Here is a 25,887-nt window from a genome sequence, read left to right as displayed (position 1 = left end):
CTGTATACCTGGACACAGCTCAAAACCATCCTGCACTTGTGTTCACAGCTTCCCTGTGCATGCAGCCTACCTCAGCCTCGGCCCATGATGATGGATGGCAATTACAACGACGGGGATGTGAACGAACTGGGGCACTACGTGTCTGAGAATGGAGATAAACAGGACCGAATGATGGTGCAGCTGGCGCTGGGGTCTGACAGGGGCTCGGGCAGGAGGAAAAACCAGAGATATGTCAGCATGAGGATCGACACTCATGCCATCGACAAATATTCCAGGATAATATTCCCTGGTGCATACATTCTGTTTAATTTGATATACTGGTCCATTTTTTCATAAATATACATAACTTCCATAGTCACAGACCATTACGACATTAAGTGAAAGTAGGGTCTCATAGGCTAACAGAAAGAAAATGGAGAATTGTTTTAATTGGAAGGAAGATTGATTTTTATTCAGGATTTTTTTAATTAGATGCAACTCATCTGTAGCATAAATAATTGTGCAAGTTTCACATTTCAGCAAAATATAGGATATACAATCTAAAATTTTATACTTATTTAAAGCTGTGCTATGTTCCTTCTTGTGCCTCACAGGCCACTATAAACTATTTTAACAAATTACTATAACTGCCAGTTGCTTATATATGGTGCATCCTCCATTTTGTCCCCCTGAAATAGCAATTCTCCAAGTATCTGAGTGAACACATACGTCTCTCAACTCAGCAGACTTATCACATTCAATACCAATAAATACAAGAATATGCAGATACTTGCACGTTTGCAGGATGAGGTCAGAAACGGTCATTACAAACACAAAATATTCAGTACCGGGAAACACTTTGGCAAGGTTATTGACAGCTACAGCTTGCTTTCACTGCTTAATGCATGCTGCCCCAGCAGTACTGCAGTTACAGGTCCACACAGGAATACTTTCAGACTTGTGCTTTGTCTTGATCATATTTAAAACAAAGAAATCTTTCCAAACAGATTTGACTATCTTTTAAAATATGACTTGCAATGGACATTTACTAAGGAATGAACAAAAGCCTGGCTCCCTGCAATGCTAAACCAAATCCTCTGGGAAAGAAGGGAGCTCTCCTTGGACCTCCTTATCTGGGTCAGCGGCAGTTTTGCTCTTGAGTTTCCTGGGAAAGGAAACTGGTTTCTCTACAGAATGATCCAGTGAAGACAATCGGGTGTCTACAAAAAGAACAAAACTACTCCTTTTCTCTGAGATAGCCTGGGTATTCCTGGTCTGTACAGCCTGAGAACCTGTTGCAGCCTGTAAAGCCACCAGTAATTGCACTCACTTCCAGAGAAAGCCTAGTTCATCTGGTTTTAGTAAAAGCGTAATAGAAAGGTGCTCAACAGTTGACAAAGCAGTAGTACGGACTTTATATTTGAGTTACTAAAGATACCATGCCAAAAACTTTGAAATGAAGTAAAAAGGAGCTTCTACCATGAGACAGCAGCTCCATTGCAGACCCAGGTACAACTAACAGACTCTGCTCTCACGCTGCATCCATCCCCCCAGCATCCTGCAGCCCACCGTGCCCTCGGAGCAGGCTCAGCACCCTCCAGGGCAGGAACAAGGAGACACAGCTGGAGCTGGGGGCACTTGGCAGTGACTTAAGTCCCAACCCACCATCAGAGTTTCTGCAGAGCAGCCAGTCAGCGTAAATGGAAAAGGCAAAATCTATAATGCAGAAGTAGTAAAATATTTCAGGAAAACAAGAATTGGTTGCACGGCATCAGGGGCCTGTACAGGAACAGGAGCACCAAAGGTGTCTCAGAAGTGTGTTACACACCTACATCCACAAAGCTAACTGAGGGTTTGGGTTAACAGGACTTTAAACACAGTGCACGCTTTTGCCCACAATACAAAATGCATTATTTCCTGCACAGCAGATGCTGTTGTCTATTACAGGTGTAGCTGCTTCGAGAATCAGACCAAAGTAGTTGTGTCTCCAAAAGGAAAGTGAAGCTTCTTACATGAAATCTGCCCTGGACTGACTGATTTGCCATTCTATACATTAGGTTCATGACACAGACATTGCAGTTGTTTGAACACTCCTGGTTGTTGCTTTAATTTCCTATGTAAATAAATGTCATGTAAACATACTCTGCATTTCTTACAACTGCTAAAATCATGACCTTGAAAACTACCTATGCCCACCATGCACTTACAGCCTACACTCCACAGATAAGGCAATGAAATCACAAAAGCTAAAATCATTAAAAGACACACCCACCCATAAGATGGTTTTACTACTCATTTCTACACAGGGGTTTTTCTTTCACATACACATACTATCTTAGCTTCGTTTTATCAAGTTTCCTTCTTATCATACTATTCTCCAGCGAGGTTTTTTCAAGAGATTAAAAAAAGGTACCTAATTTCTTAAACCATAAATATTTCAGTGAAACAAAGGTAGAAAGGTCATGCTGGCAAAGCAGATGAAAGGCTCGCCACCAGATTTGGCCACCTACCATATTCTTTATTCCCGATGGCACCTTCTCCCACAAATAGCTCCAAGATTTCTTGGGCACTACTTGCACAGGAATGTATTTAGATTCTCAGTATTGTTAGAACCCATTTATTTCTGCAATTTAAAACCAGCACAAACAGAAGTGTGAGATTTTATAGTAAGCTTTCCAGCTTCATAAGAAGCTTAATGCTATGTAGTTCGCTGCAGTACTGTATGCTCCTTTATAGACTCATTAATCTCATACTACATACAGTATTTGGCTCTCATACTACATACAGTATCTGAACAGTATATTAAGGGAGATTTTGAAAATATAAATGGGAGCTGGACTTTTGAATTCCCTGGCTTTCAGTGGGAGACTGGTTTCTAAGTTCCCATGTGATTTTCAAAGTTCCCCTTCCAGCACATCTCCCTAAACAGATTCCCCAACCTCCATGTTTGGATTTACATTGTTAATTTACTTGTGTTTTATTTGGGAAAGTCTAGTGCCTTTTCAGTCTTATATAAATGTGTATATAGATGTATTCTATAAATACAGGGTATGTCATATACAGCCAGTGTTTGCTATCAACAACTGTACTCATTAAACATATTTACACACAGAGTTTTTTGGCTTTTTAACCTTTCAGTGTGTGGTTTTTGCATCCAATCATTAACACACTGGTCCTTTCCATTTCCACAATAAATCAAAGTGATTTGTTTGGTTTTGTTTATTTCTAGAAACACTCAACATCACAATGAAACTTCACATTCATACAGCATTGCTGTGTTCTCTACCTTCAAAAGAATGATCTCCATGAGTTTAGGTGTATGTAAGATCTTTTTGCAAAGGACCTGATTCAGTCAAACACCAACTGTCCTTAAATCCTGTGATGCCTATAGGGCTGGAGAGTGCTGCTATTTCACAGGCAGGGCAACATTAAGCTTTCCACCCCAGGCTGTGTACATTACAGTCCTCGTTCTTCTGGCCTAGGGTGATACTTTGCAATATAATTCAGACCAATTTCTTGGAGGTCAACCCAAAGCCCAGCCTGGGATGATGCTGATTGTAGAAGTTGAATTGCATTAGCAGGTCTGTGTGGATTACGGATAGACACAAGTTCTGCCTGTGAGCATGTCTAGATTCAGAGCTTTGGATGCTGAAGTCTTTAAGGATGCTGATAATTACTGGCAGGGTGAAGCAGCAAGGAGGCAAACTTCAGTCAGCAACAGATAGAATAGTGAGAAGGCATGAAGGAAGATTGATAATCTCTTTCCCTCCCCACTAGAAGGATATTCTCTGATTATTGATATTGATTATTATTATTATTTTCAGAAAATCAGAAAATATTATTATTAATCAAATCATTGGATGCCCCTCTCTCTACATACTGCATGCCCAAGCAAGTGATTCCCTCAGTACAAAACAGATCCAAATTCCCTGCAAGTCCTGATGAGCATGTAGAAACATCCCCCTCCCCCCCAGGACTCCTGCACTTGCTCATATGACAAGAGGCTACATGATGGAGCACCGAAGCAGCAGCAGAGAAATGAAAAGCCACTGAGACCACACGTACCCTATGTTCCACAACAGGACAACACAAATGGCTCAGTGGCTGTACAACACACAAGGACTGTTCAGACACTGAAACAGATCTGTGAAAGCCAAAGTGTAGTGTGTGAGGCATGTTCCAGTATTCAAGAACCAAAAGTATATATAAACAGGAAAATAACAAAAATTGGAACTCCTGATGAATTTTAAGTACTTATCAAACAGTTTTTATGAAACAAGACTCCAGCACTGGAATTGATGAACACGTACTACATTTGTGTGCTTTTATCTTCCAATAGGGTCTTAAGAAGCTAAGAAGAGATGGGCCATTATTACATTTGCCAGTTCGCTTTGAGACTGAGCAGCTGAAAACACTTTGTATAGGTATTTGAGCAATCATAAATGATAGCACTGCATAAATGGCTGTTAAGACTATCCACAAACACGTGGACTTCATTCCTTCCTATGACTGAGGCATTTCTTACTGTATTTTTAGATATAGACATTGAGATGCAGTTATGGCAGAAAAAAAATCCTTGATGAGTTTGTCAGGAACCTTTGGCTTCTATTAGAGCCTAAAGGAAGCTAAAACAGCCATCTCACCCAACTGGCTTAGTAGAGAGTTTGGGTAAGAACTCCTAAGAGGGATGCACTTCTGCTCCCTAATAAAAACAACAAAATGGGGGTGCCAGCAGCAGTCAGCCAGACAGGTTGGCAGACAAAGGCTCTGCGGAAGGCTGCTACTTTCAGGACCAGGGAATAGTAAACCTTAGGGAAAAACAGGAAATCATGTAGACTGACTTTATCTTAAAATGATTTAATCCTAAACACTTCGCTCTAAATAAAAATCTGGTTTAAAGAATGCTGTAATCAGCAAGTTACAAGAAGATCACTCAAATACTAGACAAAAACTTACTTCAACAGCTAATGTGTTATGACTCTTCACAGGAACACAGACTTGCTCTCTGACTGCAGTGTGATCAGGTACAGAGCACTCAGACAATGGGAACGAAATGATTACAGATATATGATTCACAAGAACCTAAAGCTGCTTCCCATTTACTGTTTGAAGAAAGGCTGCTAGACCCTTCTACACCAGCTAGCTTAACTCAGCAGGTTACAAGTTCTCTCCTTCAAATCTTTTCATAAAAAGAAATCCATCACATTTCATTATTTTTTTGTTTTAAATCAGGCATAGCTTTTACTGAAGTTCTAGGACAGATATTAAGTAAGGAAACACTGTAGCTTGGGGCTGGCAGAGGCTTTAAGTTCTTCACAAAGTCTGGATATAATCACCACATACTTAAACAGCTATTATTTCCCATCAGCTGCTTGGAATCATTTCAGCAATTAGTTTATTACCTACACAGTTTGATTCATTGATAAAAGTACTGTTCATGACAAATATTCCAATATTCTTACATTACAAACAGCTTGGGGAAGACTGCAGTTAGGGTAACTTAAAAAACATGCCAAATATTTTCATATACATGTGATTGATGAGCACAAATTACTGAAAATCAAAGTAAGTTTTATTCCCACAGGAAATAAATTTCTCTCATATATAGTATCCTTGGGATAGTAAAATCCTAACATTAAGTCCCAAGCTGCTTTAGTTCTGGACCTTAAGAATGAATGTTGAGACAAATCAGAATTAACTTGCCTGGGGAAGCTGAAAAGTCTCTATCCTTGGAGGCTTCCAGGATTCAGCAAATGAAGCCAAGCTCACCTAAGTGTTGGTGATAATCCCACTTCAAGCTGGAGGCTGGACCAGGTTTAGCCCAATAGAGATCCTCCAGAGAGCCCTCCCAAGCACCATGCCTATTATTCTATGAATTCTAATATTTTTTAATAGTGAAAACAGCTCTAAGATTATAAAGACTACCATTAAATACTGTGTTTGAAAAGCATTAACCCTCACAAAAAAAACCGCTCAATATGGCAGACTGAAATGGAAAGCTTAAAAACACCCCACATTTACATAATCATACCAAACTAGGGGAAAAAAATAATCAAACACACTATTCAAATGAAGTCATGCAGCATCCCAATATTAATCAAAGGACAAGAAAATTCAGTCAAAATTAAATTGCTTTATTGATACCAATTCATCTTTAATCAGTACTTCAGTTTCATTTTAATTCCAGCAATGATTACAACAAAATTAAGACATGCTTTTAGTGCAGAAATGTTTAATTAAATGATCTTGGACATAATACAGCCAACAGCCAGCTAGTCTGGACAAAGAACTGAGAAGGCTGTAATGCACATCAGCCTGTAGGAAGCGCAACAATGCAGCATGTACTGCTATCCCTGGAATCTCAACACTCCATCTTAAAAACAGTAAAGCAAAAAGTTAAGCAGCACAGGAGGAAATAAAGAGCCACATATGCTAAGGAAACTCAAACTAGCTTGTTAACCCAATAGAACTTAATGAATTGTAACTGAGAACTAGCAAGGTAGGGTTTACATTAAAAGTTAAAAGTTCCTTTAACAAACCTTGGACCAAATTTCAGTTGGATTTAGTATTCAACTTACTATCCTGGACATACCTATAGCTCAGAGTCCAACCCTCATGTTTCATGCATTCATTTGTCAAAACTGTCTGCTAACAAAAGCAAGGATACTGGTGTAAGGAAGGACCATTCTGTAACCTGGGATACTTATAGTCATGCTCAACTTCAGATAACTGGCTTGTAACACAAAACAAACCCCTTTAATTGTGCCTCTAGTTCTTACAGAAACAGATAAATAATTACTTCCTTTTCCAAAGATACTGAACATTTAATATATTAACAGATGGTCTGTGTCCTATTACTACAAGCACAGAGGCTGAAGTATCAGGAAGACTAAAAACTGTCAAATTATGTTGTCTACACAACATACAAACAGAAGCCAGCCTAGTCACACTTTTTTCCTTCTAACAAGGGAGTCACAGAATTCTTAAATAGCAGCTGGAGGTCTGTGTTAAGAGCACACAGAAATGCAGAGGGAGTGCACAGTTAAACCAGGGTAAGGAATTTTTTTTCCAAAATTAGAAATTGAATATAGAGATTAATAAAATAAATTCTGATTAGAATTCTAGAGTTTACCATTTAGAGACTGGTGCTAAAAACAAGGTTTCTGAAATTATTTTGGGTATTCTGACTTCCTGGGAATACAGCTTGCCTGACTTCAGAAGTTTACTGTAATACCTATGATTAGGAAAACGTTAACCAGTAAGCTGCTCTTTCACTCAGTCTGTCCACTGGCTCAGCAATTTGTATCTGAACAAAAGATTAGTTCCTTCTCTATGTATTCACATGATCCTTTAAATGTAAAGAAGAATTCCTAACATGTTTGGACACAGAATACCACCTAGATAAAATCTGCAACATTAACGTCTCTAGGAAGCAACATAAGGATTTAACAGACTAACTACAGAACAAACAGAAAGGACAACTGGCCTGGCTTAACAGATCTGCTGCTTAGGGTAAGGGAACAAACAGGTTTAAGAAGCCAGTTACTGCACATGCAAGATTCTCAGGGCTTACTACAAGGGTTTGCACACAACCAGTTTTAGGTTACCTTCGTTTACTGCTTCATGGTACCATGCTTGCATCTTTGTGAAAAAGTTTTGCATTGGTTTAGTTAAATTTATACACATCCTTCTGATCAGTTAAGTTAGTGCAACACCTTGTGTGGACACCTGTATTGCTTTAGAGTAGAAGTGAAAGGTGCACATGCATTTTCCTGCAGCAGTTTAAATATGTCTATTTAAGTACATAACCATTTAGTTGCTTTCATATTTTTTGATCAATGACTGCTCCACAACACCTCCACAATTTATTAGGAGGATCAATGCATTTCAGGACAATCAACCTTTACAGATTGCACTTCCATACAGTTCTCTTCCGTTGCTGGAAGATACTATTGCCAAAGCCAGGCATGCTTCCATACACCTTTCTGACCAGTGAAACCAGCTCAGGCTCTTGTCCCAAGAAAAAGCAACTGGCCAGAGAGAAATGCTTCACAGGTCAGATTCAGGCTATGATCACCAAGTGAACAGTGCTTTTTTAGAACAAAAATTTCCATGTAAATGCCATATTTCCTCTGTAAGGAATATTGCTTTAACAATACACAGAAAATCACTGACAAGGGATCTAAAACACTACCATTTATTCAACACTGCAACTTAAAGACAAGATATTTGAGATCTCTCTCTGAAATTCATCACCATATTGAATGCAGCAAACATTACAGCTAGATGAAATTGCACATTTTTGAAAGCAATGATACTACTTGTTTCTAAAGTCCAAAAAAAAAAAATCAACATTTCAGCTATGTGTTTATCCAGCCCCTTCTGGGATTTAAATACAGCATCTCCATTAAGTCAAGCCTACTGAGATAGTTTTAATGAAGTTTAGTGTGATGCACATGCTCCTATGCCAACACCAGATTCTTCGTTAAGTTCTACTGGATTTATTTGTCCCTCTTCTTTTAGCTTCACCTGTCTAAAGTCTTCCCTGACTATGTCTAGCAGACCTGGCTTGAAAATGACATCCAGTGCTGTCATTGCCAAAGCTTTTGCTGTGCGCAAAGCATAGAACTGAGCATTCTGTGACCCTGCAGAAAAAAGAGAAATTTCAGGTTAGATTACTAATATTAGCTACAAACCACTAGCTTCCCACATAAGACACATTCTGTATGATAATCTTCAAGTTTCAGTTACAAGAACAGTTTCTTAAAAATGTACTTGCATGAAGTATGCCTATTTTCTGATGCCTCGAAACAAATTTTCACATGCAAGTGCTTAACTTTCTGCTACTGATGTAAACAACGAAGACTGAAAACAGGAAAATAAGCATTCACATTTTCCTTTTTAGAAAATGCCAAGTTTTATACCATTATTTCTATTACATTTCCAGAGAATTGTGCTTTAGGAGTAAAAATTACCTTTTATCTTTTGGCTCATGTTTAGAAACTCTTCTGAACGAGCTGCTAGGGATAATCTTTCTAATTTCTTCTGTCTAGATGGTATACTAAGTCAGGCTTTTAGTATGAGTTGTGGTCATCCTTCCCATACATATTTAACTTTAAACAGAGTAATAGAAATTCTACATTTTGGCAGTGTTTTTCTGCAACTCTACAATTAACTAATTGTTTCAGGGTCCGTATTCAGCTCAGATCCCATCATGCTTGAAGAAAGCAACTACATTTCTGTACAGGTATTCACATACAGCCACTTTCAGATCTAGTACTTGCACTTTGATACATTTACTGCATGGTAGCTTTGAACACCATAGAAGCATGTGAAAACTTTAATCCTCTGTAATTTGACATATTTATAATTTCTAGATTTCCTGTAGTGAAGAGTCAGCAACCAGGTCCTACAATGCATAAGGGTTCCAAATATAAACCTCTAACCCTTTTCACTTCCACTCACCTGCAGCTTCTGTGTACTGCTCAGTATGATTCAATGCATCGGAGCCAATATAAAAATAAGGATGAAGCCCAGGGACTACAAATGTAACATTTCCAAAGTCCGTGGAACCTAGAAGCAGCATAGAAATTTTCTTAATGAACAAGTGCTGAAGAGTTTTGCATGCAGTAAGAAAATGTATGATAGATATTATCTCCAGCCCGTATCTAAAACAGAATATCCTCTTCCCCAAATACTAAAATAAAAGCATTTCTAATGAGTCATTATCCATACAAAAAATCTCCCATCACCAAGACGTCCTCCCTAACTAGACATCTTGAGATGCTGCTCTCCAGTGTGCTTCTGATCAATAATCAGTTACTGGACTGCAAGGAAGATGTATCAGCATGTTCCTATTCCATTTACTGTTAATTTTTCATCAAGCATCTCCTGATAGTAAGCTGTTAATTCAGAAACAATGAAAGCTGCAAACCTTGGAGTCTTGGGCAGTTCAGCTATTTTCCTGCTACAGCCCTTAGAACCAGGCCCAACAATTCCCACTTTTCACCAGTATGCAAATACTCAACATTAGGTAGGGGACTCTGAAGTAGGAACAATCTATCTTTAAACAAGAACAGATTGAGGACAGCTATTTTTTCCTGCGCTTTTTCATTATTCTCAGTTTTAGAACCCTTAACAGCACAAGCACTTTTGAAATAACAAAATCAGAACTAAACTCCAGGCAAAACACTAGTGCTTTGTAGACAAAGAAATTCTTGATAGCAATGCTGCAGATTTTAATGATTATTCTTTCATGCCTGACTAGCACTTTCAGTACATTTGCTAGTGATAGTACCTATCTCACAGTACTGCCTTATCTATTTAATGATACCATCCAGAACTAGTAGATCTTTCATAGTAAATCATCCAGGAGTCTGCAACTACTTCGAGTGCCTTTTTTTTTTTTACCCAAACAAGCAATCTACTCGGTATTTGTTAAAATGACATTTAGAAGCTGGAGAAATCAACATACCAGTTATTGTGAAATTCAGATACCAGAGGAAGCATTGTTTTGTAGTAGGGAAAAATAGGGATGAGCAACTAAGATCTCAATTAACTTTTCCCAGGCCAATCAGAGCTGCAAGAATTTTCTTCTTTAGCAATGGCATATAAAATGACTGTTCCAAAGATTTAAAATTATTTGAACACATCAGGTAGCCTCCATGTCATGGTACTTTATGAAGAGAAGATACTGCTAATGCCTTAAGACTTAGAAATGAAGAATAGAGATTTCACTTGGAAGCATGTAGTTACTAGAAGTGAGTCCACAGAGTCTACATTATGTGATCAAAGAGGACAAGACTAGCCTGCTATTTACTCTGCCCACAAACAGAAACAACAAGGCTTGTCCAAAACCATGACTTTTTCCTATAATTCAGTATGCATTTGAAGAAAATCCAACTCTTGGCACAGCAACAAGTTATCTTAATTTTCAGTAGTCTACACTATTGATTCACTTTCTGGTCATTCGGGAATGACAAACCAGCAGTCTAGAAGTTCTGCCTACTCCCAACTAGACCAAGAGTTCTAGACTCACCTTCTTAAGTCCTAATAAAAACTGCTGGAAAGACTGTGTTGGCCTTTTTCCCTGCTCTCACTCAGCAAATGAAGCATTAGAAACTTCAGTGCATCCCAGCTCACGGTCATGTAATTCCACTTAAATTTATATCCATATCCCATCTGCTACGAGTTTACAAGTTATTTTTGCTGAATGTAGGGGATTTAAACTTGGTATTTTTTAGTAAAATGAAGAGCTTACCAAGCCAAAATCCAGGCCGCTTTTAATAAAAGTGTGACAGTCAAATCTTTCCCTCTATCAGAAAAAATGTCACACCCTTTAGTGGTAATAACCTAGCAGCATGTTTAGAACATCAGGTGTTCCAGTGGTTTCCATACAAACATCTGGAACTGTATGCCTGCTAGAGATGTACAGATTGGGATTCCTTCCAGAAGCATAAATAATTGCAGTTGTCAATGCAATATACAGACTTGTGCTCAATTAAATTCTTCAATTAAAAAGGCATTGGAAGCTCCAGACTCTCAAAAATATATCCTGAAGCTGATACTGAAGCCTCTTCAAGTCACTGAACATGTAATGGAAGTCAATATTACCACAAACATGACTGCAAGGGAAAATGCAAAAGATTCCAGGAAGCATTTCTATACAGCCCCAAGCTTCAAAAGTGGTATTTTCAAAACATACTGGCTCCTTCTTAAGATAGTCTGTATCAGTCTTGTGCACAGGAAGCCAACGAACCCCATGAATGCTGAAAATATCAGAGTAAGTTATCACAAGCATGGGTACCTCAACTAAGGCATGCTAAACTAAGCCATCTGCTTTGGGAGGTTATCATAATCCTGTAGCAGGGCCACCCTACCAGCAGAAGGAGAAACTGGTCACGGCACCTGGTCAAAGCTAACTCAGATCCACATTATTTCACATCATCCTGGCTGTGTGCCAAATGAGTGAAGCGTGCACAAGGCACACAAGGTAGTGTGATTTGATGGACTAAAGGAATTCTTCATACCGCTTAGCTGCCTAGAGCGATACCTGTAAGCAGACCGATACTAATACCCATGTAGAGGTGGCAGCGAGTATGCTCATCTGTTAACGACTTTTCTGCTGCACAGACATGGAGAAGCAACTGAGCTATCTTCCTTCCCTTTCAACAGAAGAAACTGATATCCTAAAAGAAAACATTGAAAACCATATGAAAACTAAACAGAAATAGAGGTCTTGAAAAAGATGAGACAAAACACTCAATCCCCCCCAAAAAGGGTAGCATACAAAATTCCACTCCTATGTCTCTGGAGACTGTGCTTTGTTATCACTCCTGAATCACCACTGCAAAAATTCAGAGGAAGCTGTGGAAAGAAAATTCAGTAAAGCCTACTGCAGTGAGACAAAAATGCAATTGCTCAAGCACATTTTGACATTTGACAAGCAATTTAAGGACAGAACAGGCATATGGGGAGTTTCAGTTTAAGTTAATGGTTAACATTTACCATATCATGTAACTTACATATGAAAGCACTATTACAAGTAGGTGTCTGTACTAAGTTCAATGTCCTCTGAACCAGCAAGATCACCAGTACTCATGATCTTCACCCTTAATACAATGGTGTGAAAGAAGCAACTAGCAGAGCTCCAGAAAGTTTCACTATAGTAAGCATTCTAAGTAAGGTTCCTCAGCCCCTTTCTTAGGCTAAATGAGCAAAGTAGTAAATCTTACTTGTACCACACTGAAGACAAAAAGAAATCTGCCTTTAGTTATGATTTGTTTTTAAACCCAAGACAATGAACCAGTTGAAGAAAATATGCTACCGTTGCCTTAATTTGGAAGGGAAGTAAGAAATAGAGAAAAACGACCAGAATACTGTTAGATATGCTGTCTCCCCCACCTAAAAAAAAAGTTGAGAACTCTGCCTCCAAACACCTAGATCTCAACTGTCCAAAGATAATAATCTGCATTTAATGTAGAGAAGATTAGTACCACAATCAAACTAATTAGGATAACGACTTTTACTGAGAACAATCTTTTCCTTCTAACCAAAACACATGTAACATGAGTAAAAACATTTATATATACTATCATGATCAGTAAGCAAAGGCTATAAAGTATCAGCACCAGTTAAGACTTAAACAGAGCTCCTGTAGGAAGATTCTGAAAAAAAAAACTGTTAAGGGTGATGAAAAGCCCACCTGAGCATTCAAGAATTCACATTCCTATTACTATAGCTCTGGGAGAACAAGATAGTGAAAGAATCTGAAACATAGTCAAGACCCAGAAGTGAACACCTACTTGAAGGGCACCCTTTGGAAAATTAATCTGCTGAACTCGTGAACTAAAATTGGAGGCATAGAATTACCTGTTAATGGAAAGAGCTTTAAATTAGGGTTATGACAATGCTTAAACTTCCACTTAATCTCTTAAAAAACTCCCTCTAAAATATTAGTTAGATGCTAGTAAATTTGTTTATGCGTAAGCTTGGAAAATATTGTTAAACAAGGTTTCTAAAAACAAAGTCCCATCTCCATTCATACCAAACCAGGATTCTGCATTTCAAAGCATCAGAATGAGCAGCAATTCATTACACATCCTCATGATCTCACTAAGACTGTTCTTAGCTTTTCATCCTTTTATCCCCCAAACAAACTGTTTCTTACTTGAAATATTTTCAGAAATAATATCAGAAAATGATTACTGCTTTTCATACCTGTTGGGAGAATTTCTCAGCTTCTACAACAAATACAGACACACAGGCCAGAGGTATGATCCTTTTACAGAGCTTCAACTTTATAATATGGCTTCTTCTTCTGACCAAACTATGTTTAACCTAGCTCTGTCCCATTATTTTATACACTTAAGAGTTGGTCAACCTAAGCTTAAGTCATAACAAAAAACCCAGATGGAGTTACCTGACAAACCATTCAAGATACAGTCTTCTGATATAAATTCTATTCCAAGCTTCTTTCCATTCTCCTTGTAAACTTTCTGCAGGCTCTTATTTGGAAGCACATTGTAGTAATCATTTTCACCACCTTTTATTTCCACCTAGATGAAAAAAACCCAAATGATTAGAAATTTTTCTTCAACTTAAGCCAGTTTAAACAATTTAAAGACCAGAAAAAAGTACATATCCATACTTCAAGGCCATGTCAAAACACACATAAGTACTAAGCTTCTTTCAAAAATACAGCATTCTGCCAAATATCACCCTTGATCAAAACACAGCTGGGTGTTCTGTGAAGCTTGCACTAGACAGCCAAATTCCAGAAGCACAGGTTTCACAGACAGCATCCCCAAAAATAGGAAACATTTCTTGTAACAGTGTCTTATGATTTCAACTGCAGGTACTATTAAACTACATAGAAATCAATTTAGGCTTTCACCAAATTCTATTTTACTATTGTTCAGAACACTTCCAATAACTAAAGCCCCATTCATGAAATGACTTCACACAGGCAAGAAGTTTGAAAACAAATGTAAAAAACATACCTATGTCAAATTTCAAAAGATATCTTCCATTCTGCATAAAGCGCACTTTCTGAATTGTTTTCTAGTTAGAGTGGAGGGGCTATACTTGGAAAACAGCATCTAATGCCTCAAATAGATCTTAAAACTCACTAGCTCACATTCATATACACTATATCTATGTTCTGATGAGCATAGACATTTCTATTCACAGCTGTATCATAAACCTGTAACCACAGAGCAGGTAGAACGGCCTATCTTAGCAATACGCTGCAAGATAATCATATTGCTTGAACCAGCTACAGGAGACACTTCCATTTACTAAAAGAAAAAATGAGAAGAACGTTAACTGAAAAAAATCACTCCATTTTTCACATTTGGTTGCTACATGAGCCTGCTGTTTAATGTGGCAAAGGACCTAGTGACAAAGACCGTGGAAAAAAGAAAACACACTCAATACCTGTTTTGTCTGTTCCTACCAGTAAGGTTTGCCATCAAGTCTCCCAGGTCTCTGAGCCTAGAAGCACTGTCTGCAGAAGAGCATCACCCAGATCAAAAAAAAAGATTATGGGGCACTTAAAGAAACTGTATGTACATGGGGCCAAGTACAATGCATCCAAGGATGCAGAGTAAGAAAGGAACAGTAGTGCAATCAGCGAGCTATGATTTTTTAAATGTAGTTGAAACAGAGGGATGCTCTAGCTCACTGAAAGAGAGATAAAGGTCACATCCACCTTGAAGGGTCAAGAGGAGGACCTTGGAAATTACAGACTGGTCAGCATGTCCTATCCTCAAGCTCCCAGAGGGATTACAGAGCAAATAAATCCTCCTAAGACCAATGTCCACAATCACAAGGCAATTGTGAGCATCCAGCATATATTCACAGAAGAGCAGATAGTGCATGACCAAGCTTAGCTTTTCATGACATGTCTGGCTCAGAGGACACAGAAGACATGCGAGCTCAAAGTGTTATGATCAAATAACAAATTAATCCAAACTGCTGCCTGTTACTTGTGGCATTCATCTGCAATCAATACTGGTGCCATTACTGTTTTAATATCTTTATTATTGATGCAGACAACTCCTGCAAGACCATATCATCTGGTATACTGTGTTCAGTTCTGTGCTCCTCATATCAAGACTGGAGCTAGTCCAGGGGAAGGCCACAAAGATTATTAGGGTGCTGGTGAACATGACATACAAGGAAAGGCTGAAGGAACTTGACTTGTTGAGGCTTCAGAAAAGACAACTAGAGGGAGATCTTATTGCTCTCTACAGATACTGGATGGGGAGGGTACAGAGAAGACAGAACCAGATTTCTGAGATGCCCAGTGATATGAGGAGAGGCAGCAAAGGAAATTCCTATTAGATATAACAATCACAGAATGGTTGAAGTTGGAGAGGACCTCTGGAAGTCATCTTGTCCAACTATCCTGAACAAGCACGGTCACCTAGAGTTGGTTGCCCAGAACCATATCAAGGCAGCTTCTGCGTATCTCCAAGGATGGAAACACCACAGTCTCTCCAGGCCACCTGTTCCAGTGCTCAATCATCACAGTATAAACATCAGGAAAAATCTTGTTCACCATGAGGTGGGTAAAGCACTTGAGAGAGGTTGTAGAATTTCATCCTTGGAGATACTCAGAAGTCCACATGGCACTGAGCAATCTGCTCTAAGTGGTCCTGCTCTGAACAGAGGGTTAGACTAGATGACCAAGGCCAGGCTGGATGGGGCTTTGAGCAATCTGGTCTAGTGGAAGGTGTCCCTGCCCATGACTGGGGGGTTGGAACTAGATGATGCTTAAGGTCCCTTCCAACCCAAACCACTCTACGATTTTATGACCTCTGGAGGTCCCTCCCAACCTACATTGTTCTATGATTCTGTGGCATTCTATTTACAAGCCAAAGCTTTCCTTCAGGACACAAAGCAACAGAATAGCAAACAGTATCATAGAAATTTAGATTTCAGCTGAACACCATGCAGACAGAAGTGCTAAACCTCAATTTCCTATTCTAGCTTACCTTATCTCCAAGGTAACAGAAACAACATGACCATGAATACATTCTTACTTTGCATCCTGTGGCCAGTGCTGCAGATTTGAAGCAGTTCTCAACCTTCTCTGTCAGAACAGAAAGATCTTTCATTGAAGGGGCACGCAAGTAAAACTCTAGTTCAGTGTAAGAAGGAATGATGTTAGGTTTCACACCACCATTTTTTATTACACCTACAGAAAGAGAAAAGTCATGTTATCAGTCAAATACGGCTGCTTGATCTTCAGACCTATCATGAAACTCCTTGCTCAAGAACTAAATATATAAACAAAAAGCAACAAAACATCAGCATGAAATACAATGTCAAAAATACAGTAGGTGGACAAAGTTTCTTCATCACATCAGAATAAGTGAAACGTGTACATGTTTTTCAGCACAATTTCATTGCATTCTTTGGTTAGGTATCTGTTATAAACTTAGACAAGCCAAACTACCATTTGTAACTAATCCCCTGAAATTCAATGCATCAGAGGCATGAAGCAATCTGGCTGCCATTAAAAAATTGTTATAAAGGCTACCTTGGATTCCAACTTTTAAAGGTTTCTTCAACTAGAGTATTTCCAACTTGTTTTGCCAGCTTAGAGAGAAATTGTTAGTTGCCTTTCTCAACAATACTGTTGTAATGTGTGTGTTGCAGCACACAGAAAGTTCATTAGATTCCTCATATTAATTCTTTAGAAATATTGGAATGTATAATATACATAGTTTTATTCAAGAGTGAATCCCAGACAAAAACAGGATGAAAGGGTTCCCTCAAGGAAATGGGTGACAGCTACATAGTTTTCAATTATGATATCAGATGCATTACCATAAAAGAATATAATATTTAGATATTTCAACAATAAAATACTGTAGACCTCAATTCTACTTTAGATTTGAATGCATTAACAGCCAGTTGTTTTCAACAGGCTGTTTGTTTCCCTGGTCTCCTACCCTCAACGGAAATATGTGGAGTAAGATTTGTTTTCTGTAGACACTGAGAAACTATCTACCTTAAATGGAAATACTGCACAAAGTTACTGATGTATGTCACTGAAGCCTGAAGACAGCACTATCAGGATGCAAACGGGCAGCAGATCTTTATTTTTGGTGCAGAAAACCTATTAAGACTATGAACTCCCCCTCACGTAAAACCTTCCCAGTCTCTAATAGTCAAAGTAAACAAAGTGCTGCATTAAATCACTATCAGTACTAGTCTGTAACAAAAAGGAACAGCTCAGATGAGAGACAGACATCACAGGAACCAGAAAGTCAGCAAGTAATCATGCAAATTTGCATGACACATACATAACACATTTGCTCAAAACAAATAGCATGAGTAAATAACTTTCACTTGTCTTGCCCAGCACATTTGTAAATGGAATTGGATCAAGTCTAAGAGTATGTCTACACTTCAATTTCAAAGCATCTGCAATACAGACTGGACAGCAGGTCTAGTGTTAAAACTAGGCTGCCTGCACATTACCAGTAGCACCCAGTGTGCCCCTCTAGATGAAACTTTTTTTACAACCTGTTTAATACAACTTGCATTACTATTTTTCAAGGGGGCAATATTTACTGCACTCATAAGCAGGGAAGAAAGATAACATCAAATATCAGACAAACTCAAACCAACAATGTTCCAGTACATAAAACACTTAGAAACTCTAGACTCTAATGGAAATTTCAGTTTTTGTTAGTGGGTTAACACTAAGATTTTTAGAAGCACTTAAGTCAGCCACTGCTATTACTGCAAGTCTACAACACAAGGTCTCCAACACACTGTTGTAAAGAAATCATTACTAAAATTAAATCTCATTCTGGCTGCTTATACTTTCTCAAAAGTATTTTAAATATTTGTAGTTTGAAAACCAGGTTTATGACAGCAGTTGATTCAACACAGTAATTTAAGTTTTGCTGTGGTTCAGGAAGTGTTACCTCTAGGAGGCTTGTTTAGATACCCTAGTTTTTTGCCTACATTACCCATGTAGCCCTTAAACTATGAAAAAAGCAGTATTAAGGGTTTTAGGCTTAGATTCAATAGAAGACTTAGGCACCTCTAACCTTAAACCTGTAACACATGGGTTTCAGACACCAAATTCATAATTAAGTGCCTTGTTTCCTACAGAGCAATAGGGTAAGAGAGGCTATGCCCACTGTCTGAAATTCATTTGGGTATGTTCCACAGCAGAACTGCTACCATCTTCATCTACAGTCAAAAGGATTAGGGCTTCCAGACTCCATCCAGATATCCTGGAGAGAAATACACACATGTATTATACAGCACAAGCAGCCAAGGCATGTAATGATTAGCTCAGAACTTCCAGAAGTGTTTTAAGCTCGTAAGTATTCCAAATAAACAGTTCTACATTCAGAAGTCATGTAGAAATGACAAAGTTTAATTTCAACTTGGAAAACATTGTGTTGGGTGTAACAAGGGAAACCTGGGTTTATAGCTAAAGGGCAGCTTCCATCTCAACTTCTGAAAATTTCTCCCTGTACAAAAAGAAATGCATGTTGTTGAAGCAGTACGAGTAAAGCTTAATGGTCAATACGTCTCACTGCAAAATGACCCTTCTACTCCAAGGTCTACTAGACATTAGAATCTAGTGAACATCTAGTTCATTGGGCTACTAACCAAAACTATGGGCTTCTGCCATCACTTGTTTTTTCTCCTTTGGCAAATAAGCTTCAGCCACTCTAGACCACTACACCTTTCCAATAAATGCCATCTAATTAAAGGAATGTCTACTACAAAACTGATGCAGTAAGCATATTTCATTTTTCAGAAGCATTTAATCTTACACCTTTGCAAAACACATGCTGACTTTAAGCAATTCAAGGCCATGTACCAGAATAAACTTTCACTTTTAAAATTTTTTCTTTCTGAACTGCAATTTCAAGTGCAAAGACTTAAAAGTTGTCTCGCCTCTATCTAGGTCCCTGTGTCCTCTTTTAAATCTGACCTATAAGCCTATTTTCAGCAGTTAGTTCTGGACACTGACATGATTTTAAAGATTACAGACAAACTATTTAAATTAAATGGTGCTATTTCATAATATTTGAAGTGACTATACTAATTTAGTGCAATAATGCAATACTTAATGGGATTTTTTAAGTTAGTATTTCAACAGCCTAAACTCTTACTTGCTGGACATTAGGTTTAATGAAGATCTCACCATGAACTCTCCAGGTCGGTTTCATTTGCTGTCTTAAAACAGACAGATTGTTGTATGCAAGAACAGCAGCATCTAATGCATTAACTCCTTCCCAAGGATAAGCAGCAGCATGAGAAGCTTTTCCATAGTATTTCACAGTCACACTAGGAAATAAAAGGCATTGCTTATTTTTTTTTTTCATCCACTGAAAAAAACTCTAAAATAAAAAGTTCCTTTTGTTCACACAAATATTTGTTATTTAAGTTTTGTGCAGCAGAACACCAAACAATTTACCTGGCACTACACTGTCACAAAGCTGAACTACCTCTGAGTGCAGGAAGATGATGGAAGATTTCTAGGAAACCAATGAACTGGAACAATACCAAGAGCCAATCAGACAAAAGAATTACCAGTAACATAACACTATATAGCCTTTTCCTGAGAAGTACAGGCTTCACATATTAAATTTCTCCAACACTTTTTATACTGCCTGACTATTCTGAGATTTAAAGTTACTAACATTTTCTCAGAGGATAACAAACCTATTTCTCCAATTCAAAATTAGAAGTTGATTGTCCTAATTCCTGTCAAACTTAAATGTGTACAGTATATAAGACAGCAAAAGCAACATTAACAAGGATCACATACAACCTGTGTCTAAATAACAATTGTCAAGTTTTAAAAGCATGGTAAAGGCATAGCCTAGTATAAAATATACATTACTATGCCACAAGCAAGGATGTTTTCCCTGCACACCAAAGAAATCTAATGCAAAGGTTATCCTCCAACTTCGCAGAAGTCAAAACACTGCACCTAAACATACCCAGTAAGAATTCATGCTTTGCTTCATCTGAGGGCCATTTATATTAGCCTTACAAAATTTAGTATTACAATTATATGAAAACTATTTACACAAGGCAAATATTACATACTGACAACTACATAAGGTATTACTATTTATCAAATACAAAAATATTAGTTTTTTACCAATAGTAGAGACTTTAACTAAATCTGTTTGCACTCAAACCCAGTCCTTTACATAAAAACCCTCCACCTTCAAGCTCAAAGTGTTCCCCCCGCCCCCCTCAAGACACACATCCTGTCTCTTACCCAACTAGGACCAACGTAACTTGCTTGTCCCTCTGTCTTGCACAAATGCCAACTTAGCCACTTATCCTGAACTGACCCCTCATGCTCTGAATCACACCACAGCTGTAAGTTAATACCAAAACTTAAATACTGGATAGCAGAGGGACACAATGGAGTGTACTGTTGCAGCAGAAAACATGTCCTGCTACCGCCTGCAATCCAAATTAAGTATGCCCTTTCCCATCCCCCCTCATCCTCCAAGACAACCATACATCCCTTTCTGTAAAGTATGAGTGTTATTTAAAATTTATTATCATTATGAAATCGAGGTAAGACAACTTATCCTTTAACATCCCACAAGTATTAGACTGCAACCCCTCAAATCAGCTCACAAAGAAGATAGGACAGATCCCTGGATATTCTCCAAAAAATGGAGAGAAGGTAAAGTAAAGCAGAAAGTCAAGTTGCAAGAATTTTTTTTTCCACAGGACACACATGCTTCTTATTAAAAAATTTTTCAGCATTCCTCCTCTTGTACTTCTATTGCTACACAAATGTCATTTACTCTCAGAAAAAAAACCCAACAGATTTTGGTGAATAACACCACCCTAAGCCAGTTTAAGAATATCAGCAGAAGAATGTGGATCCTGCTTGACCAACAATAAATAGGCTGATTAAATGAAGGATAAGTGATTAAGAATCAGCAAATTTTGGCACGTTTTCACCACTGTTCTACCAGTATGTTAATTTTACTTCAGGCACAACCCAGCCTTCAGAGGTTGCAGGTATAGTAACACTAGCAATGTAGTGATCACCAGTCCTTAAATTCCTTGAAAACAACCAGAGATCAACTATCTCATAATTACATAATTATCGGAATCTCATAATTACATAAATCATGACAAACTCAGTATTTCAAGCTTTTGGAGGTAAGTTGTTTCACTCAATACTTCAGTTCCATGCCTCCTCCATATTTAGGGTTTAAAAGCTGTCAGGACTTGTACCCTACAGGAGATCATCACCTCTGAAGGGAGGTTTCCAAATCTTACTGTATCAAACTCACAAGACTATTGCAAGAGTTGAAATGAACAGAAAGACAAAACTATCAATGAAAACTGCATCTTGAAGATTATAGTCTTAAGGTACAGCAACCAAAAGGCAAGCTGGGATAAGTCCTGAAGGAGATTACAATAACCAGTTAAATCTCTTCAGAAACACAATGATGGACTAGAGCATAGTGCTGGCTAGGTAAGGAAGACAAGGTGTTGCTGACCTTGCTGCTGTTCTACCATAAAACTTATCAGTAACAGAAGCAAATTAGCCACCAGGAACAGCACTGGCAAAAGCAAAATGGCCAATAAAATCAAGCACATAGGACCTGGAAGGTAGCAAAACCAAGCTGAAAACAGCTAGCATCAAGTAAAAAATGGCTGGAAAACCAGTTATTTAAATACTACAGAATTTAGTCAGAGACAGCCCAATGTAATACTTGAAAAAAACTGTTGCACTGGAGGGAGGTTACTAGTGGAGTCTCTGCAAGACAAGACCCTAGGATCAAGAATCACTAGCAACTGTGACAAAATGTAATAACAGAACCTGCTGACAGACTACTGCTGGAACACTATGAAAACTGAACAGGTTTAGAATATCAAAGGAAGAACAGTTTGGCCACGCAGACTGGCAGAGAAAGAACAGAATGAAGCTCAAAAACATTTTAAAAGATCATGTACTTCCAGACTAAGCATTTGCCTAAGAGTTGATTGCTTGACAGTGGCTGAAGAGGAAGCGCCAAACATGCCAGCTGTCTCCAGAATGATAAGAAGACACTACAGTCCCAGCATCAGATGAGTAAAGTCTAAGGAAATTCCACCTCATGTATTGTGTACAACTTCGATTATGCACATCCAGCAAGGAGTGCTTAAAGACAAGTCAAGCCACTCCAAGTACAAATGAACAAGCGCTGTCACTAAACAGTAGGGCTAATCAAAAGATGACAAGGCATAATTTCTGAAGAGTTATATGGCTAGCTGACACAAAAAAAGTTGAGTGAGGGTACGACTGCTGTCTATACTTACACTGGGGGTAAACATGAAGGAAAACCAAGAACTACTTTGAACTGAAAAAGCTGATGTCAGAGTCAATAGATATAAAATCACCATGATTAAATTTAGGCTAGAATTTAATAAGGATCCAAACAGCAGCCAGGCTTGGTTGGCCAGCTCACTCAAAAGTGCAAGAGAAAACCTGAAACACTTTCAAAACTGATTAAAATAAAATGCATACAGAGGACTAAATGACCTAGTGGCCCAGGAAAGCAAGGAACTGTGATACATGAGACTCCCTTCAGCTGCATTTTTAATTATTTTTTTTTAACAGATAGGATAATCACATGCATGTTTAAACAGAAACGCCTAGAAACATAAGAAAAAAATATTTTGGGGACACGTGCAAGATCATCTCAGAGCAGTCAGGGATCTTTAACACTATGCTGAACACTGGTCTTTGGAGGAACAGCTCAGTGTTCATAACTGGAACCCGGCTCCTGACTGCAAATACTTCGTCTGAAGGGCACCTGCAAGGTCCCCGTCACTAAGTTCAGCCCCTTCCAAACCAGCTCCCCTATTCGGGGAGAGGGAAAAGGCTAATAACAAGCCATCTGAACCTGCTCACTCACTCGTGCTCGGCCACATCGGGCAGGTAAGCCGCGTTTTCTTGCGAGGGGTGTGCCATAAAAACCACATCCAGGCCATCAAATGCTCCAGCGTTTATCAGGTCTATTTTGCCTCCTCCTTGTTCTTCCGCAGGCGTCCCCAGCACCGTGATCTGCAGCAGAAACGCAGAGAGTCAGGAGCCGAAGGGCCCACCGGGGCCGAGGCCAGGGCCCCCACCTTCGGGAGGGCTCCCCCTCACCTGGACGGCGACGGGCGCCGGCTGCGGCAGGCTCTCCAGGGCGGCCTTCAGCCCCAGCGCGGCGGCGGCTCCCACCTCGGCGATGAGGTTGTGCCCGCAGGCGTGGCCGATGCCGGGCAACGCGTCGTACTCGCAGAGGAAGGCGACGCGGAGCGGGCGCGGGCCCTGCGGGGCGGCCGTGCCCCACTCGGCGCGGAAGGCCGTGCCCAGCCTGTAGCGCGGCTGCACGGCCCAGGCGGCGCCCGGCAGCTCCCCGCTGGAGAAGAAGCGGGTCATGGTGTCGTGCGCCTGGTGCTCCTCGTAGGCCAGCTCGGGCCGGCTCCAGATGTCGCGGCTCAGCGCGCCCAGCCGCGCCGCGTTCAGCTCCACGCTCTCGCACGCCCGCTGCTTCAGCGCCTCCAGCGCGGCGGCTGGGCCGCCCTGCGGCGGGTCCTGCGGCCTCATGAAGGAGCGGCGAGGCGGACACAGAAGCACCTGCCCGCGCGGCGCACCTCCCCGCCCCAGCCGCCTGCCCGCCCCCGCCCGCCGCCGTGTGAGCCACCCGCCCCCTTCGCCCCCTTTTATCGCCTCCTCGGCGCCGCGGGGCACGCTGGGAAACGTAGTTGGCCGCCCCGGCACGGCCAGCAGGCGGCGCCCGGCCGGAACTACCCGCCCCAGCGCGCCGGCGGGAGCGGCCCCGCCCCGCCCCGCCCCGCCCCGCCCCGCCCCGCCCTGCCGCGGCCGCCCGGAGGGTTCCGCGGGCGAGCAGGTGGGAGGGGGGTGTCGGGCCGCCGTTACCGGCGTTGGACGTCCCTGCAGGTGCCACTTCGTACTTTTAACCGCTGTATTTTGCTGTTGACTTAGCACACGCCGTCGCGCACGCCTGTATTTACCGTCAAACCAAGCTGAAGCCGGTCTTCACCGGCTCCCTCTGCGCCATTTCCCAGAGGCTGCACTCAAGGGCAAGATCTGCCATGACTCCACAGGGCTTGGAAATAACACCTCGTTTTCTCCAGCATCTCCTTTATTTTTTTTTCAGCTAGATGTCCTGTTGATGCCTGCTACCTGATGCCTGCAAGCAGTTGGTGCCTGCATGTAACAATTAGTGATAAGAGAAGCATGCCATTATACCATATATGGTAATGTTATATCCAATTGTGTATTCCTGGAAGTTGATGATATTATCAGAACTATGCAATCTAGGTGAGACTCCCAAAGAGATCTTACTTTGGAAGTCTCAAAGGGGGGAATGTTAAGAAATTCTTTTACCAAACATTGTTTAACTTTGTATTTAACAAGTGTTAAAGTGAACACTTGTTACACATTGAAGTGTACAGAGAAGATATCCTGACCTTGAGAATAGATACATCCTTGCAGAATTGCTCAAACAAGGCAGATAAGAAAGAACAGCTTGGCCAGGCAACAGAGGTGGAAAACATCCAAGGAGAAGAAATTATCCTCAAAAGACTCGTGACCATAAAAGGGAAAAAGGAGTAGGGGGCTAACTCCCCAAATGACCAGTGATGACCACCCGAGACCCCCGCACACGCGCAGTGTAGTTTTGCAATGCCAGCATTATGTAAATAGAGTAGATAGGTGGAAAGGTGGAGACTTCTTGGAAAACATATGAATATTCATGTCTTTAAGGTATATAAAAAGGTATGAGTATTCATGTCTTTAAGGTATATAAAGGATGAACTTTTGGTTTAGTGTATGCACGTTAGGTGGAGTGATTGCCCGTGCATCCAGTGCTGCAATAAAGAATGCCTGCCTTCTAAAACTTCAAACTAAGACTTAGAGGGTTCTTTTGAGACCGGATTTACGGTAACACTGCGTGCCTGGATTTTGTTTTCTCCTTTATGTGTCTTTGGTATTTCTGAACCCCAGACCTGTGAGGGCCCCAGCGCAGTGTCACTGGCTGGGCGGCGGTAGCTTCAGCTGCTCCCCATCTCCACCACCAGTGGCCTGTCCTCTTCCTGCACCTGCGGGACTGGTGAAATGCCCACTCACACACCTGGATCCACAGCAACAAGCAGCACAGGCGCTTTGCTTATGCATGGTAAACCTGATGCACACAGAGCACATGGGCTGAGCCTCTGCACCCTCCAAGTGCAGAAAGTTCAACGCTCTCGGGAAGCCTTGGACTTGCCACCTGTATGCTGTGTGGCATGTGGGCACATAGTGCTGTCCACAAAAGGCCAAGCAAGTAATCGTCTGTGGCTTTGCTGACTTTCATAATGAAATCCTGATGATCACATGCATGG

At 40.2% G+C, this 25,887-nt stretch overlaps 2 protein-coding genes across 10 annotated transcripts in view; one reads left to right on the top strand and one right to left on the bottom strand.

Moving 5' to 3' along the window:
• Nucleotides 1-3,187, top strand: part of LOC141940704 (gamma-aminobutyric acid receptor subunit rho-1) — a 33,307-nt gene extending 30,120 nt beyond the window's left edge. For all 5 annotated transcript variants that reach the window (XM_074862054.1, XM_074862052.1, XM_074862050.1 and 2 more), the window contains one exon: nucleotides 49-3,187. In XM_074862054.1, the coding sequence (XP_074718155.1) occupies nucleotides 49-336 (288 nt within the window). In that variant the 3' untranslated portion in view covers nucleotides 337-3,187. The remainder of the gene's footprint in view (nucleotides 1-48) is intronic.
• Nucleotides 3,188-6,092: 2,905 nt separating this feature from the next.
• Nucleotides 6,093-24,163, bottom strand: PM20D2 (peptidase M20 domain containing 2). Of its 5 annotated transcripts, none has more exons than XR_012628087.1 (8): nucleotides 23,645-24,163; nucleotides 23,409-23,557; nucleotides 19,667-19,809; nucleotides 16,527-16,681; nucleotides 13,901-14,036; nucleotides 12,032-12,167; nucleotides 9,445-9,552; nucleotides 8,567-8,624 (listed from the first exon to the last, which is right to left on the bottom strand). XR_012628087.1 is itself a non-coding variant. In XM_074862055.1 (7 exons), exons 1-7 carry the CDS (start codon nucleotides 24,086-24,088, stop codon nucleotides 8,422-8,424), a joined length of 1,338 nt encoding a protein of 445 aa, XP_074718156.1. In that variant the 5' UTR covers nucleotides 24,089-24,163; the 3' UTR covers nucleotides 6,093-8,421. The 5 variants fall into 5 exon arrangements, 3 of the variants coding, with proteins under 3 accessions (XP_074718156.1, XP_074718157.1, XP_074718159.1); XR_012628086.1 differs by lacking the exon at nucleotides 8,567-8,624 and adding an exon at nucleotides 13,284-13,350 and having other exon boundaries at nucleotides 9,444-9,552; XM_074862055.1 differs by lacking the exon at nucleotides 12,032-12,167 and having other exon boundaries at nucleotides 6,093-8,624.
• Nucleotides 24,164-25,887: the final 1,724 nt, after the last annotated feature.

The sequence above is a fragment of the Strix uralensis genome, chromosome 3 (assembly GCF_047716275.1).
Source record: "Strix uralensis isolate ZFMK-TIS-50842 chromosome 3, bStrUra1, whole genome shotgun sequence".
Lineage (NCBI taxonomy): Eukaryota > Metazoa > Chordata > Aves > Strigiformes > Strigidae > Strix > Strix uralensis.
Note: the sequence above shows the minus strand (reverse complement) of the source record. Positions and strands in the feature narration are given on the sequence as shown.

Excerpts from the sequence above, each read along its gene's own strand:
- PM20D2 (XM_074862055.1), bottom strand. The coding sequence starts at position 24,088 with ATGAGGCCGCAGGACCCGCCGCAGGGCGGCCCAGCCGCCGCGCTGGAG. Across the intron at positions 19,810-23,408 it reads CCCGATGTGGCCGAGCACGA|TGTGACTGTGAAATACTATG; the intron begins GTGAGTGAGCAG and ends TTTATTTCCTAG. Across the intron at positions 8,625-9,444 it reads GCAGTACACAGAAGCTGCAG|GGTCACAGAATGCTCAGTTC; the intron begins GTGAGTGGAAGT and ends TTTTTTCTGCAG.